We start from the raw sequence: 15,539 nt of genomic DNA on the forward strand, positions 1-15,539 counted from the left end.
CAAGGCAGGAGATTCGGCAGAGAAAAATGAATTGGAGAAAGAGAGCGGGCCTCACACCACCGAAAATAAGCCCACCAAGTCCCGTGATAAATCCTAGCCGAGGACTGTTTCTGCGCCCTGAGCATGGTGCGAATAACCCCAGGGGAAAATCTACGGGCCTTCAACACCGCGGTTTCAACCGCCACGCCGTCAAACGTAGCGGCAGTGAATTGGGGTGGCAGTGGGCCCTGAGAAAGAAGATCGAGGCGATCCGGCAGCCGAAAGGGAACGTCCGCCACGAGCCGAACTACGTCGGCGTACCAAGAGCGGCGGTGCCAATCCGGAGCCACTAGAATGGCCGGGACGCCTTCCGCCTTGAGTTTCCTCAGCACTCTGGGCAGAAGAGGAAGTGGCAGAAACAGGTAGGGGAGCGTAAACCGAGATCAGGGAATGACGAGAGTGTCCACGGCCAGTGCCAGAGGATCTTGGGACTTTGCCACGAAGACTGGAACCTTCTGGTTCAGGCGGGATGCAAAGAGGTCCACGTCCGGAATCCCTCAGCGACGGCAAATGGACTCAAACACCTCTGGGTGAAGAGACCACTCCCCGCTTCCCAGTTTTCTACCCCCGGAATGTGGATCGCTGATGGAGGGGACCAGGCGTTCCGCCCAGATCAAAATCTTGGACACCTCGGTCATGGCAGCGCGGCTGCGAGTGCCCCCCTGACTGTTGACGCTACGGCCATGGCGTTGTCCGTCTGGATGCGAAGTGGTCGGCCTGGGAGAAGTGGCTCCCAGTGCTGGAGACAAAGGAAGATGGCCCGGATCTCCAGGACATTGATGGGAAGACAGGATTTCTGAGGGGACCAGCGGCCCTGGACCATCCGGTCCAGAAGAACACCCCCCCCAACCGAGGAGGCTCGCGTCCGTCGTCAGGACCAGCCAGTTCAATGGAAGAAACGAGTGACCGCTCAGGAGGAGAGGAGAGTGGAGCCACCAAAGAAGCAACTGGCAGGTCGGGGTGGGCAGACAGATCCGACGATCCAAGTACAGGGGAGATCCGTCCCAAAGAGACAGAATGGTCCACTGAAGTGGGCGGCAACGAAACTGTGCAAACGGAACTGCCGCTATGGCTGCGACCATTCTGCCCAGCACTGCCATGCAGGAGCGAATGGGCACTGGAGTTGGGCGTCTCAAGAGGCGGACACCGGACAGAAGAGCACTTAGCTTGTCCGGAGGGAGAAAAACCCGGGCCCTCCCGGTATCGAACCAAAGTCCCAGAAAAACCAGGGACTGGGAGGGAGAAACATTGGATTTTTCCTCGTTGATCAGCCACCCGAAACTGGTCAGAGTCTTCAGGGTGATATGAAGACTCTCCTCGTTCTGGACCAAGATAGGGGCCTTGACAAGCAGGTCATCCAGATAAGGAAGGACAGACACCCCTCGGGAGCGGAGGATGGTCATGACAGCTGCCAGGACCTTGATAAAGACCCTGGGGGCTGTAGCCAAGTCGAAAGGCAGAGCCACAAACTGGAAGTGACCCTCCGGAACGGAAAACCGTAGAAACCGTTGGTGTGGAGGAAAAATCGGAATGTGGAGATATGCATCCCGAATGTCCACGGAAGACAGGAATTCGCCCTGGTCCATGGACGCAACAATTGAGCACAGGGACTCCATCCGAAAATGGCGAAGGCGTCGATTGAGGAGTTTTAGGTCCAAAATCGGACGGACCGTTCCCCCTTTTTTGGGAACAACGAAGAGGTTTGAATAAAAACCCCAGAAACGTTCCTGAGGAGAAACAGGCACAATGACACCTTGTTCCAGCAGAGTGCAAACGGCAGAGCGAAAGCCTGCAGCCAGGACAGGCGAACGAGGAGGTCGGGACCGAAAAAACGATCCCGGGTAAGAGAATCGAACTCCATTCGGTAACCGTCGGAGACGACGTCCCGAACCCAGGAATCCTGAACATGTGCCAACCAGACATCCCGAAAGAGGGACAAGCGGCCGCCCACCTGAGGGTGAGCCTCAGGTGGGGGCGCCCCTTCAGGCTGAGGTAGGTTTGCGAGTTCTCGACTTTGCGGGAAAACGGTTGGAACGGCCTTCCTGCTTCCAGGAGGGGCGAGGCTTAAAGGACGGGCTTTGCCGAGCTTGTGAGGAACCCGACTTGTCCTGGCGCCTGGGGCCCAGGGAACAAAAGGACCGAAAGGGATCGGTCTTGCGAAATCCCCCACGAGCAGCAGGGGGGCGCGCTTTATTCTGGGGAAGCAAGGAAATTATGTCGTCCAGCTTTTTGCCAAAAAGACGGCCGCCAGTGAAGGCCATTTCAGTCAGGGATTTTTTGGAAGCCGAGTCGGCGTTCCAAGCCTTAAGCCACATAGAGCGGCGAATGGCGACTAGATTGCCGGACGCAACGGCCGCACAGCATGCTGACTCTAAGGAAACTTGGCATAAATAGTCACCTGCCTTGGAGATCTGGAGAGCAATATCAGCCAGATCATCAAGAGTGGCCCCGGACAACACCCCATGGCGGAGCTAAGAGGCCCAAACCGATAAGGCCTTGGAGACCCAGGTCAAAGCAAAGGCCGGAATCAAGGCGGACCCAACCGCCTCGAAGGCGTACTTCGCCAGGTTTTCGACCCGTTTGTCCGCGGGATCTTTAAAGGAAGCGGCATCCACCAGCAGGCAGGGTGGTGGATTTTGATAAACAGGAGCCCGGGGGGTCTACCAACGGCGGAACGGTCCATTTAGCGACAAGATCCTGAGAGAACGGACACAGAGTCTTCAACTGTTTAGTGCCTTGGAAGCGCTTCTCCAGAAGCTTCCAGGCGGTCTCTAGAAGATCATCAAACTCCTTATGGGCACTGAAGACCTTGAGGGAGCGAGGAGTACGTGTAAAGGAAACTCCAGGAGCAGGGTCCGAAGTTTCAGGGTCCTGTAGATGGAAGGTGTCTTTGACAGCTGACACCAAGCTGTCCACCAAGTCCGACATGGATGACAGCTCTTCAGAATCCGATAGCGGAGCCGAGTCTGAGTCCACCAGTTCCCCTGGAGATTGGGAACCGGCAGTGGAAGCTCCGGATCTAGGAGATACGGATCTGGTAGGGTGAGCCGGGGATCGGAAGTGGCCCCTAGGAGAGCAACCACGTGACCGGGGACGCTGCCTAGCAGGAGAGGACCTGGAGTGCGAGTGGCGGGAAAACCTGTGCTCAGGAGAGGAGTCAGAATAAATGACCCTGGGACGCCTGTGAGAGCGCCGACGGTTTGAAGATGCCGTACTGGACTCCCGGTGAGGAAGCAAGGAGGACTGCTTTAAGGCCGTAGCCACCTCCCTGGAAACCTGCGCCAGATCAGAAATCGTTTGGGAGAGAGAAACCACCCAAACCGGGGCAGGGTCAAGGGTCACGCGCTCCGGGGGGCTATTCTGGGTGGGGGGATTGGGGCGGGAGGAAGAGCAGGCAGAACAGGTGGGTTCAGTTGAACCCCCCCCCCCTCCCCGGCATTTTTACTTTACACCCCGTGCAAGCATAGTAAGTGATTGAAGCGGGAGCCGCCTGTCTGAGGGAAGGGTCAAAGCTGGGGGCGGACATTGCAAAAAATACAGAGAAGTCAGCTACCCAGAGACAGAAAGAAATGGAACAAGCTCACCCAGGTTCCTGTGTCTTGCAGTCCCTGAAGTCTTGCCAGGAGCGCAGGGACAGGAGAAGCCCGAAAGTTCAGGTTGCTGCAGCAGGTATGGACCAGCTGAAGGCTGGAGGGAGATTCAAAGAAGCAGAGTGCAGCAGCTGAGGGAGAGACTGTACTCCGGAGCTGAGGCGAGTCACGTGATCCCGGCGGAGGGGAGGAGACTGAAGATCCCTGCAGCGCCAGGAGAGGCTGAGACTGTGTCCCTGAGCGCGCGCAAGCACAGGAGAGGCTGACACATGTTTACCTAAGGTGCAAACATACTTACCTTAAAGTATGCGAAGGGTGCCTCTCTTCAACCAGTCTGGGCCATCTGCATCATACCAGGCTTCAATAAGCGGGGCGAGCAGAGGCAATAGGTGACCTGGACCCGAGGTACAACCTGGTGCTGGTCGGTGGCGAGGAAGGGTTAACGGACCATACTCTATGGACCGTGCCCTTCAGTCGGATATGGGGAAATCAGGCAGCGCCATGCTCCTAAAAAAGGAGAGAAAATCTCAACTCTAACAGCTAGAAAATAATAAAATTAGAACAGGTCAGGAGAAACCCAGACCAGTGCTGTCTCCTAGGACACTAAGCTAAAACTGAGTGTCTCTAAGGCAGTAGGTGGGGTATACCCTACTGGGAGGAGCAAACTTCTTTTTTGTATGCCTAGTGTCTGCCTCCTAGTGGCAGCAAGATATACCCACGGTTCCTTTGTCCCCCAATGGAGCTGAACGAGAAAATACAACTCATAAAAAAGATGAGCTTCCCAAAACTATTATATCCATTGCAAACAATTCCCCTACTCTTACATCATGTAGATGTTAAGAGAATAAATTCGAGTTTTAAGAAATTTATATGGGCAGATAAACGCCCAAGAGTGGCCTACGACACTTTATGTCTAAGTAAAGAATCATCGGGTCTGCAATTGCCTAATGTTAGACTCTTTTAGCAGCCATTTTCCGACATGTACATGACTTGTTACACGTTAAATCTTATTTCTCAAATACACGGTTAGAGAGGGATATATGCTCCCTAGGTTCATTACAAACGCTGTTTCATATTTCCTATAAAGATACTCCCCAACCGCTAAAGAAAAATATTTTATTTAGTGACACTATGGCCACATGGAAGGTGGTGAGAAAACTGTTTGGATTACCTTGGCGTCTCTCCAAATTATTCCATCTGTGGCATACACCCGCTTTACAACATTGTGCAAGCAAGCCTGCTAGTAAACTATGGGTTGAGAAAAACATACAGACTTTTGGAGACTTTCTGGTGGATTCTAATGCAATGGGATTATTTTAGGGATAAATATGACCTTCCAGAATCCCATCATTGGTAATATAATCAATTTTGGTCCTTTTTTAGCAGTCTGGTGCGGGGGTATGCCACAGTGGAGAAAACAGCTGGATTTGATAGACTGGTGGTACGGCTGGGAGCCATTATTCCCTTTCGCTCATCTACGCAACCATCGGGGTAACTTCAGTAAGTTATTTTCGGGGTGGGGGGGCAGGTGGTATTGGAGTTTGATAGAGCAGGTTGCGCAGTTCGGGGTAGGGGGTTGAGGGTAGGGGGTTGCGGCCGAAATAAAGATATATTGTTTTCACCACAGGGTGCCTCCAGTTCTTTCACTACTACAACTCCCAGAATGCTCTGACAGCCAATAGATGTCAGGGCAAGCTGGGAGTTGTAGTGGTGAAATAGCTGGAGGCACCCTGTATAGGTGAACTAAGGGCGGAAGTGTTGGCCCCAGCAGGCATCAGTGACGTCGCGCCTGCTGGGGAAGTCTACCTGGTAGTGAGCACACTACCAGGCAGACAAAAAGGCCTTTTTAAGATAGTAAAATAAAAATTAAAGGCAGGGAGGGGGTTAGGGATAGATGGGCAACAGGCTGGGACAGGAAAAAAAAAAAAAAAAAAAAGATGGTGGGAGCTACTCTTTAAGGGTTTTTCTATCCCATCATCCAGGTTTCCTGGTATATGGGGTTTTGAAGTTTATTCATTTGTTTTGTACCCCTTCCCCACCTCTAGGCATTTGTGGTTTTGTATCATATCACTTTGGCACCGCTCTGAGATTTCTGTCTCTAGGAACACCATTCTAAGCAAACAGACATTGGTTTTAATAGTTTTCTTAGACTGTTGTGTCAGATAACTGGAATAAATTGGTCTAAGCATCCCTTCAATTTTAGAAATTAGGGATGGTATGAATTGAAAGACTTGACCAATGTGTCAGCAAATCTTATAAAAAGTTAGAAACACAGACTATTTGCATTACAGCATCTACTAGATGCCACAACAGGACACTAGTTTAGAGCAGTCGTTTCCAAATGGTGGCCCTACAGATGTTGCAAAACTACAACTCCCAGCATGCCCGGACAGCCAACGGCTGTCCGGGCATGCTGGGAATTGTAGTTTTGCAACATCTGGAGGGCCACCATTTGGAGATAACTGGTTTAAAGTGTAGTCTGTATACGAATGTAGCAACCCTCCGGGCTAACTGCCTCTGAGACCACACAATGAGGTCGTATCCACAAATCCTTACAAATGTCCTCCATGAGATACACTTTAATAAATACAGGAATTACAATGAAGCTCTTACCTCTGTTGTTGTTTTGCAAAATCAATTGTTTTCAGATAATATGCCAATGACTTTTCCAACTCTCCCTTGAAGAAAAGAATAATGGTCATCACATAGGGGTTATCACATCCAGCTTAGCAAATAGGATATGGTGTTCTGTATCCCATAAATGGAGGAAACACAACTGTTCCCAGTCTAGTGTGCAACAGAACAAGTCTCGGAACAAACTGTAATTCACTTATGTACAAAGAAACATTGGCCCTGATTTACTAAGAATGGAGTGTAGTTTTCTTTGTGGGTTTTAATTCCCTACAATTTATTTTCCACAGTATTTACTAAGGTTTCCCCACATTTTGCACTTTTCCCCAAATTTTTTATTTTATTTTATTTTTTTTACACATGCTCTGATCTGTCTGGTTTTCCTCAGCTCAAATTGAGGGGACGTGTCGGCTGCCGCTTCATGCGGTGGTCGGCATGTGCTCTCTGGCCAGCGAGGCCAGTTGTTCTACACTGGACTACTCCTTTAAAGGGGTACTCCACTGGAAAACATTTTTTTTTATTAAATGGTGCCAGAAAGTTAAACAGATTTGTAAATTGCTTCCATTTAAAAATCTTAATCCTTCCAGTACTTAGCTGCTGTATGATCCACAGGAAGTTTTTTTCTTTTTGAATTTCCTTTCTGTCTGACCACAGTGCTCTCTGCTGACACCTGTGTCCATTTTAGGAACTGTCCAGAGCAGGATAGGTTTTCTATGAGGATTTGCTCCTACTCTGGATAGTTCCTAAAATGGACAGAGGTGTCAGCAGAGAGCACTGTGGTCAGACAGAAAGGAAATTAAAAAAGAAAAGAACTTCCTGTGGATCATACAGCAAATAAGTACAGGAAGGAATAAGATTTTTTTTTAACAGAAGTAATTTACAAATCTGTTTAACTTTCTGGCACCATTTAATTTTAAAATGTTTTCCAGTGGAGTACCCCTTTAAGGTAACATTCATATGACGATTTTTGCATCCATCGAATCTATTAATGGAACAGATGGCCTAAAATCGTATGACATTGTATGTTAAAAAATCAATTTGAGCCCTGCTGTTCACGGACCTGTGTGTTCAACATCTTCTGTGTAGGTGATTGATGTTCTTCCTGAATGTGTGGGTACCAGTGCTCTACCTTATTGTGCTATGATTTTGTATTGTATTATTTGTGGTTTACTGATATTGCTTCAAGTAGAGTTCGGTTGGGAGGCGCTTGGGGCCACTATCTGCTGAGTATCTGCTTGTCTTGCAGGATGGTGCATGTGGATATGGATTGTGGTGGACTTGGGACTGTTCTGTTGGGGGTTGTTTTTTGGGGAGGTGGGGTGGGTTAGGAGTGGGAAGCGGGGTTTATGTTTTGTTTTCTGCATTAAAATGTTAAAATTCGATAAAAAATAAAAAATCTGATAAAAAATAAATAAAATAATCAATACGAATGTGTCTACAAATTGTATGTCAAAGGTATGGTAGTTTGTTTTAACACATTTTGTTCATTTTATTAAGAAAACTCATATCAGTTTTTGTTTCTTTCTAGACTATTCAGAAGCTACCGTGCATGTGTAAAAAAAATCTGTATGATTAAATAGATCAAAAGGTAGAGTAATACATTATTGTCTATAAATTGTGTTAAATTGTGACAAAATGGATACCATTTAAATCCGTAATTGAATCGGGACGTCAACCATGACTTTACTCCAGACAAAAAAAAAAAACTGAAGTAAAATGGGTGTATGTGTTGGATAAGTTTTGTCTATTAAAATTAATAGATAAGTCTATATATAAGATTTTCAAGGACAGAATATTATGAACTATACGGAAACTGTGATGTGACTGCAGCCTAAGCAGAAATTCCCAGACATACCAATACAATGCCATATTACTGTACTAGAATGTATTGCAAACAATGTTTTCTTATTACAGGTTACTGCACACAAAACACAACAGGCTTATACCACATCATTAGGAGACTTCGGGTTGTGTAACTGAGCTTGGCACAGGAATGCCCGTCCTAAAAATTGGTTTGGGGGAGGTTGATTCTTGAAATACATTTGTAGACAGGCTTTGCTCACTGCTGGACTCCCGAGCTGTGAATTAAGAATAAAGGAGTTACTTCACAGTTGAAACATAAGGAACATTTGTTATACAGAAAACGCGCATAGTGCAAAAACACACTTTGTATGGACAAATGAATCATCGTACGCAGACGAGCGTGTGGGTGTGATCTTCAAGTTATACAGCACAGGATCAATATCACAGCAGACAGAACGAAAGCTGGTAAAGTAACAAAACAAATTGAAACCTGCAAATTGTGCAGAAGTAAAGGAAATAACACATTAACAAGACTAAAGATAAATCATTCAATTCCCCAAGACAGCACTAGCACTGTGCCAGCCGTGGTTAAACCACAGGTTTCTAACCCAAAGCAGATTGAGGACATGATAAAGAACCTGTCACCAAAACCACCTGCTCTAAAGGCAGGCAGGACCACTTAGTGACAGGATTGACAGACGTAATCACCTATGTTTGAATGGGCACTGTCACTTAAAAATAAACTTATTATATTGTAAAGAAATGTCAAAAGTTTTAATCGGTTGGGGTCTGAGTGTATACACCCTGACCGATCGTTACAATGAGCCAGAAGAAGAGTGCGCTTATGAGACAAACTTACAATATAAGTTATTTGCAATTGTCTTGGTCAGCATATTCTTCCCTCTCTGCCCATTCTAGTGATACGTTAGGGTCTGCACACTCAGACCCTGACCGATCAAAAATGTTGTCTTGTCTCTAGGACATGTGAAGTTTTTTAAAGCAACAGGTACACTTTAAACTTCAAACTCTTTTTTTCATTTCTTTTCCTTAGTTAAGATCAAGGAGGGGGTTGATTCCTGGCAGCCTCTACAAATCTACTTTTTAAGGGATCACTGCGTTCTTGTGAAGACCTCGTCACATCCTGCTAGGCACAGTTCTGTACATTTGGTAATGGCTGTACCTGGTATAGCTCCCTTCAATAGGACAGGTTGCAATACCAAGTACAGCTGCTACAAAAGGTGCATCCGTTTGGCTGAAAGGAAAAGAGTAGGTCACATCTCTCACATGAGCAATGTGGCCCCTCTAAACTGCTGATTGACATTGGTGCTAGAAGTAAGACCCCAACCGATCTACTATAGATGGCCTATCCTAAGTAAAGGCAATCAATTAAAGTCTCTTTAAATTTAAAGGGCAGTCCCCCAGTTATGAGAAATTTATGGCATAATAGAGTATACCTTTGCCTACTCAGGTCCAGTCGTCTATAATATAACTGAATCGGTGCCTAATGTTAAATGTAGTCTTTACTGCAGCCTAGAAATGTAGTGATTGTTGAGCAGATCCCACTTACTTGAAGGGCTTGTTCTGCACATAGGATGTATAAGTCAGGGCTGAACTTTTCGGACCCATCTTTTGTGGACGTGTCTTTGTTTGCTGCTTTAATTAATGTGTACGCCTTGAGCAGGGCAGCGGCATCTTCAGAGGTGAGAGAACAAAGCAGAACATATGTTACTATACACAATTAGCAGCAATGATCCCCTCCGATCCTGCTCTGAGACAGACACATGGACCGTTGTCTCAGGTGATGGACTTCATCTCCTCATTATTTCTTCCCGAACAAAGTGTAGTCAATTAAGAAAAGTTCTTTAATAAAATACACAGTTACAGAATTCTCTCTCTTTTTTGTGTTTTATTTTATTTTTATTTTTTTATTTGAATAGTATTGTCTGGTTTGAAAAAAAAATCCCCAAACATTTTCAAATACCTATTTAAGGCTTTTCAAGATAATGAAGGAGGGGGTCCCCAATCTATATGTCGGAGCAGACAATGTCGACAGAGAATTTCCCCAGGAAGCACCGTTGTTATCGCTGTTCATATAAGGACAAATCTCAGTGGAGCTTCTCCAGCCCTATAGCACTGCTCAATGTGGGATCAGACAAACCACAGCCCCTGGGCCATAAAAACACAGACTAGAGCTCACCTGACACCGCTTTCTCTGCTTCCGCTGCAGGTATTGTGTTCAAGAGGAGAGCAAAGTTTGCAGCACAACAGAAGTGAAAGCCTCGGTCAAATATATATATATATATATATATATATATATATATATATATATATATATACCATAGATAGTAGAGGGCAGTGAAGCACCATGGGGAGGTTAACAAGAGGTGGGCTACTGCACACAAAAAAAAGATGGCCTTTTTGAAGTATCGGTGGAAAGTAGCGGAGAGAGGTCTTCAAATGTTAACGGAATCCCTGGACAAAGGATCATGCCTTCTCTGAATCCTTATGTTCTGTTTTGGGACTCCAGCTATTTAAAGGAAAACTGTCAGCCTGTTCACCCACACTAAACCCAATACACTGGGTTATAGTGTGGGTGAACAGGAGTCCAATGGGGGGTCACTTACTTAAATACGTCAGCTAGCTCACTTTACATATCCTTTGTCTGTGACTACACATCCTAGTTAAGTGGAGTCACAAACAATGAATATGTAAATTGAGTGGGCGGAGCCCCGACCCTCTGCACGTGATTTACTGAATTCACGTGCAGAGGATCTTTTGGGGGACATATCTCAGGACCTACTGGACATATGGGTTTAGTGTGGTGAACAGGCTGACAGTTTTCCTTTAATTTCCACCAGTGAAGTTCCAGTGACATACCTGTGAACATTTCTGTCACTGAGGCTTTTATATCACTGTGTGCTGCAGTGGGGGCAAGTTGGGGGGAACTTGCTTCTGTGTCAGGGGTGAAGAAAGAGGGGACATTCTTCTAACCTTTTTGCTGCTGCCAGGAGGCACCTGGGCACCTCCATCACTATGAGTTCTGGTGTGCCAGGGTTTGTGTTTGGAGGTACTGTAGATGCTGGTCATGGGATACCTGCGCAAGGAGGTCAGAAGGGTATGCTTATAGAGTAGGAAACAGGAGAAACATTATCCCTTAAAGGAGTGCTCTGCTGCTCAGTGTTTGGAACAAACTGTTCTGAGTGCTGGAGCCGGCGCCAGGAGCTTGTGACGTCACACCCCGCCCCCTCAATGCAAGTCTATGGGAGGGGGTTGAGCAGCGGAGTACCCCTTTAAGTCTCACAGTTCTTCCTGGAATCTATATGCATCCACACTGCTGAATTTCCTAACTAATTTTCCTCTACTTCTCCATACAAAAACCATGGTACGCAAGATATTTGAAGCGGAAATTCATGTGGAAATTCTGCCTGGAATCCTAGTGGAATCAAAGCCCGATTCATGTCAATGGAAGGTCCTGATGAGGATTATTTTCTGCTTCAACAATGGACATGTCAATACTTGATGAAGAAAACAATCCCTTCCAAGGGGGAAAACACCATTATAGTCATTACATGTCTACTTTTCTGCAAGTTATTGTGCCTGAGAAATTAAAATGGGAGATACAAATGTCAACATTTAAAACTGTTCTTGAAGGCAAAAAATCCTATAAAAACCAAGTACTTACCTGCTGCCTAAGATTTCTAATGTAACGGTGACCAGTCTCAGGCAATGACCGTTTGAACCGGTATATACTATGGGTCAGGACAGAGAACAGGAATCTCCGAGGCACCGGACTAGCAGTTTCAGAACAGCATCAGGAGGGGATTGATGGTAGGAGAGTATCCACAGGAAAATCCACAATGTTTTCGAGTATTGTGGACTTTTCCTACAGATTTTGTGACTGTCAATTTCCCAGAAGTAAAATCAGCACCTAATTTGCACCTTACTGCAGTTTTGTGATGCCGTAACACATTTATAAACAGAGAAAATACTATAATAGAATGAGGCTCAAAATCCTAAGGCTATGTTTACAAACCATCTTTGAATGTCATTTTGGGTTCATTTTTCCAGCCATTTTTTATAAATCAACTGGTGCCAGAAAGTTAAAAAGATTTGTAAATGACTTCTATTTAGAAAACTTAACCTTTCCAGTACTTATCAGTTTCTGTATACTACAGTGGAAGTTCTTTTATTTTTAAATGTATTTTCTGTCTGACCACAGTGCTCTCTGCTAACACCTCTGTCTGTCTAAGGAACTGTCCAGAGTAGGAGCAAATCCCCATAGCAAACCTCTCCTGCTCTTGACAGTTCCTGAGACAGACAGAGGTGTCAGCAGAGAGCACTGTGGTCAGACAGAAAATAAATTTTAAAAGAAAAGAAATTCCTCTGTAGTACAGGGGTGTGGAAATGTAATAAAAACACTTGTCAACGGAACTAAAACGGAGCAAAATCTACTTGTCCCTCATGACGATCCACTTGTCCGGATCAATTTTCGCTTTTACACTCCTTTTTTTCCCTCCTCGCCCTATAATAGCTATAACTACCTACTATAATGATACTTTTTAATTTTTCAATAACATTCTCCGAACCAAAAAATATATATTATAATCGGTGAAGTGAAACTGAAATAGTAAAAGATAATTTTGCAAGTTTGGTGGTTTTCTTTTCTACGCCATTTACCTTGTGGTTGAGATAACGTGTTGTTTTGATACTTTAGTTCGGCTTGATTACAGCAATACCAGATGTGTATAGTTTCTGTCATGTTTTACTAATTAAAAAAAAAAATTCTGAACTTTTTCAAACTTTTTTTTGAACCCTGTAGCTTTTTTTTCCGCATATCAGGCTGTATGAGGGCTATTTTTTTGCGCCATAATCAGTATTTTGTATCGGTACCATTTTGGTATTGATAGCGGCGATCTAAAGGGTTAATAGCCAGCCGCATGCTGGCTATTAGCGGCGGCTACCGGCTACTGAGACAACTGGGGGCTGCAGAGTAGGGAGCGGGTACGAGTCGGGAGCCTACTCCATACAGACTGCTGAGCATCGCTGTGCTTTTCAGGTCCGGCCCTGTTTGCTCAAAGCAGGGCTAAGGGACAGAAAAATTCCCCTGCCCGGGGCGCCGAAACTGCATGTCCCGGGCGTTGGACGATAGGAATTTCACATCCCTGTGTAGTATACACCAGCTGATAAGTACTGGAAAGGTTAAGATTTTTAAATAGAAGTAATTTACAAATCTGTTTAATTTTCTGGCATCAATTTTTTTTTTTTAAAGTAATTTTTCACTGGAGTATTCCTTTAAATCTAAAAAAAAAACAAAAAAAAAACAAAAAAAAAACTGAGAACATAGCCTTTATAGTTTTACCACTTAGAATGGATGCAGTTACCTTGCTGATTCTCAGCTACGGAGAGGTGCTGCCTTATAATTAAGTCCATAGTCGTCCAGAACGTCCAGTTAGTATATGAAGATTTAGAAGAACAGAAGACCCCTGAAGAGGAGAACAGCACAGAGGAGACTGAGCAATGTTACATCACAGAAAAACAGCACTGGACAGATACAGTATGAGCAAAAAGCAAAGACGGCCTCTGGTCAAAGTGTCCATAAAACAGTTGTGTAATCCTTGAGATTGATGCAGATATGGCCCAACAATGAGACACTGCGGCTGTGCCAGGGTCATATATTGGACCATGTCACTATGACGCCCTAATCTTAGACGCCTATTCCCATCTTATGATGTTATTTATGGATGGGGGATAACAATCTGATCAGTGGGGGTGTGATGGCTGGGACCCACTCCGATCACAAGAACAGGGACAAAACAGCCCCCGGAATGATGGGTGCGCACTCAGATATGTTTGGTGGCCCTATGGAGAATAAATGAAGCGCTGGTCATTCATTGCAGAGACAATTTAGTCCATATTTTTCATGATTAAGAGGGTCAGACCCCCATGATTAAGGGGGTCAGACCCCCACCGGTCTCCTATCCTGTTGAAAGCGGAAAATATCAAGAGATGGAAATACCTCTTTAAGAGCTAAAACAGCAAAGATTTCAGCATCCAAAACCATGGATTTTACCATTTGGGGAATAATCCTAAAAATACACTATTTTTTAGTGTGGGGAAAAAAGCATTATGCTTTTAAATAAATTTTATGAAATGAAAAAAACACAATAAAATTAGCATAATTTCACAGATTTGAGGTGTTGTTTTCAAAGCAGTTGTCGCCTATGTAAACATACATGGGGTTGGGGGGGGCAGTGTACAGTGATCCCTCAACTTACAATGGCCTCAACATACAATAGTTTCAACATACAATGGTCTTTTCTGGACCATTGTAACTTGAAACCAGACTCAACATACAATGTACAGACAGTCCAGATCTGTGAAACGTGTCACAACTGAAGGAACTGACCAATCAGCATTGTCATTTTACTGGTAAATCACCTCTATTACTTAAATACAAGCACTGAATGGCTGTCTGGTAGCGCCCCCTACAGTACAGGGAGGAACTACAAGTTCCATACTACTCCTTACCTGTGCCAGGGTTAGCTGCTCCTTTGGACACCAAGTAAGGGTGGCTCCATTTGGGACACTGTGTGTACTGTATAGGACCATGAAGAAGCTCCTGTCCTCTACATAAACCATTGTTTCCCAACCAGGGTGCCTCCAGCTGTTGCAAAACTACAACTCCCAGCATGCCCTGACAGCCGTTGGCTGTCCGGGCATGCTGGGAGTTGTAGTTTTGCAACAGTTGGAGGCACCCTGGTTGGCAAACACTGAAATAGACAGTGATTTACAGCTCCCAGCAGATCTTTCTTACTTTTATATATAAGAACTTGCTTTATCTATATTAGTTATCTACTTATCTTTCTTTATTCCTCACCTTTTCCTATTTTTGGATGATATTTTGGTGACTTCAGAACCATTTATCAGGTTTCCATAGAGTTATGGTCTCAACATACAATGGTTTCAACATACAATGGTCGTCCTGGAACCGATTAATATTGTAACTTGAGGGACTACTGTACAGGATAAGAAAAACATGGCTGCTTTCAAACTCCACAGCAGATTTGTGCACAAGTTGTGTGTGTTATTTTAGCTCAATTGTATTCGCTTTAATGTAACTGAGCTGCAATACCACACACCAACCTATGGCCAGAAGTGGCGCTGTTTCTAGAAGAAACCTGTACATTTAAAGGGGTACTCTGGTGGAAAACAATTTTTTTTAAAACAAATTTGTAAATTACTTCTATTTAAAAATTGTAATCCTTTCAGTACTTTTACGCTGCTGTATGCTCCATAGGAAGTTCTTTTTTTGTTGTTTTCTGTCTGAACACATTGCTCGCTGCTGACACCTCTGTCCATGTCAGGAACTGTCCAGAGTAGGAGCAAATCTCCATAGCAAACCTCTCCTGCTCTGGACAGTTCCTGACAAGGACAGAGGTGGCAGCAGAGAGCACTGTGGTCAGACAGAAAGGAAGT

The 15,539-nt window shown here is 45.1% G+C and overlaps 1 protein-coding gene across 2 annotated transcripts in view; it reads right to left on the bottom strand.

Moving 5' to 3' along the window:
- The window catches only part of CFAP46 (cilia and flagella associated protein 46), a 236,144-nt gene extending 221,011 nt beyond the window's left edge, over positions 1 to 15,133 (bottom strand). Inside the window, exons 1-5 of one of the 2 annotated variants that reach the window (XM_056529249.1) lie at positions 14,941 to 15,128; positions 13,445 to 13,546; positions 9,631 to 9,755; positions 8,207 to 8,338; positions 6,243 to 6,307 (exon numbers count right to left, since the gene is read on the bottom strand). In XM_056529249.1, coding sequence (XP_056385224.1) covers positions 6,243 to 6,307; positions 8,207 to 8,338; positions 9,631 to 9,755; positions 13,445 to 13,546; positions 14,941 to 14,983 — 467 coding nt within the window. In that variant the 5' untranslated portion in view covers positions 14,984 to 15,128. Of the gene's footprint in view, positions 1 to 6,242; positions 6,308 to 8,206; positions 8,339 to 9,630; positions 9,756 to 13,444; positions 13,547 to 14,940 lie in introns of both variants that reach the window. The other variant, XM_056529250.1, reaches the window with a different exon arrangement.
- Positions 15,134 to 15,539: the final 406 nt, after the last annotated feature.

This window comes from Hyla sarda, chromosome 7, assembly GCF_029499605.1.
Source record: "Hyla sarda isolate aHylSar1 chromosome 7, aHylSar1.hap1, whole genome shotgun sequence".
NCBI classification, from domain to species: domain Eukaryota; kingdom Metazoa; phylum Chordata; class Amphibia; order Anura; family Hylidae; genus Hyla; species Hyla sarda.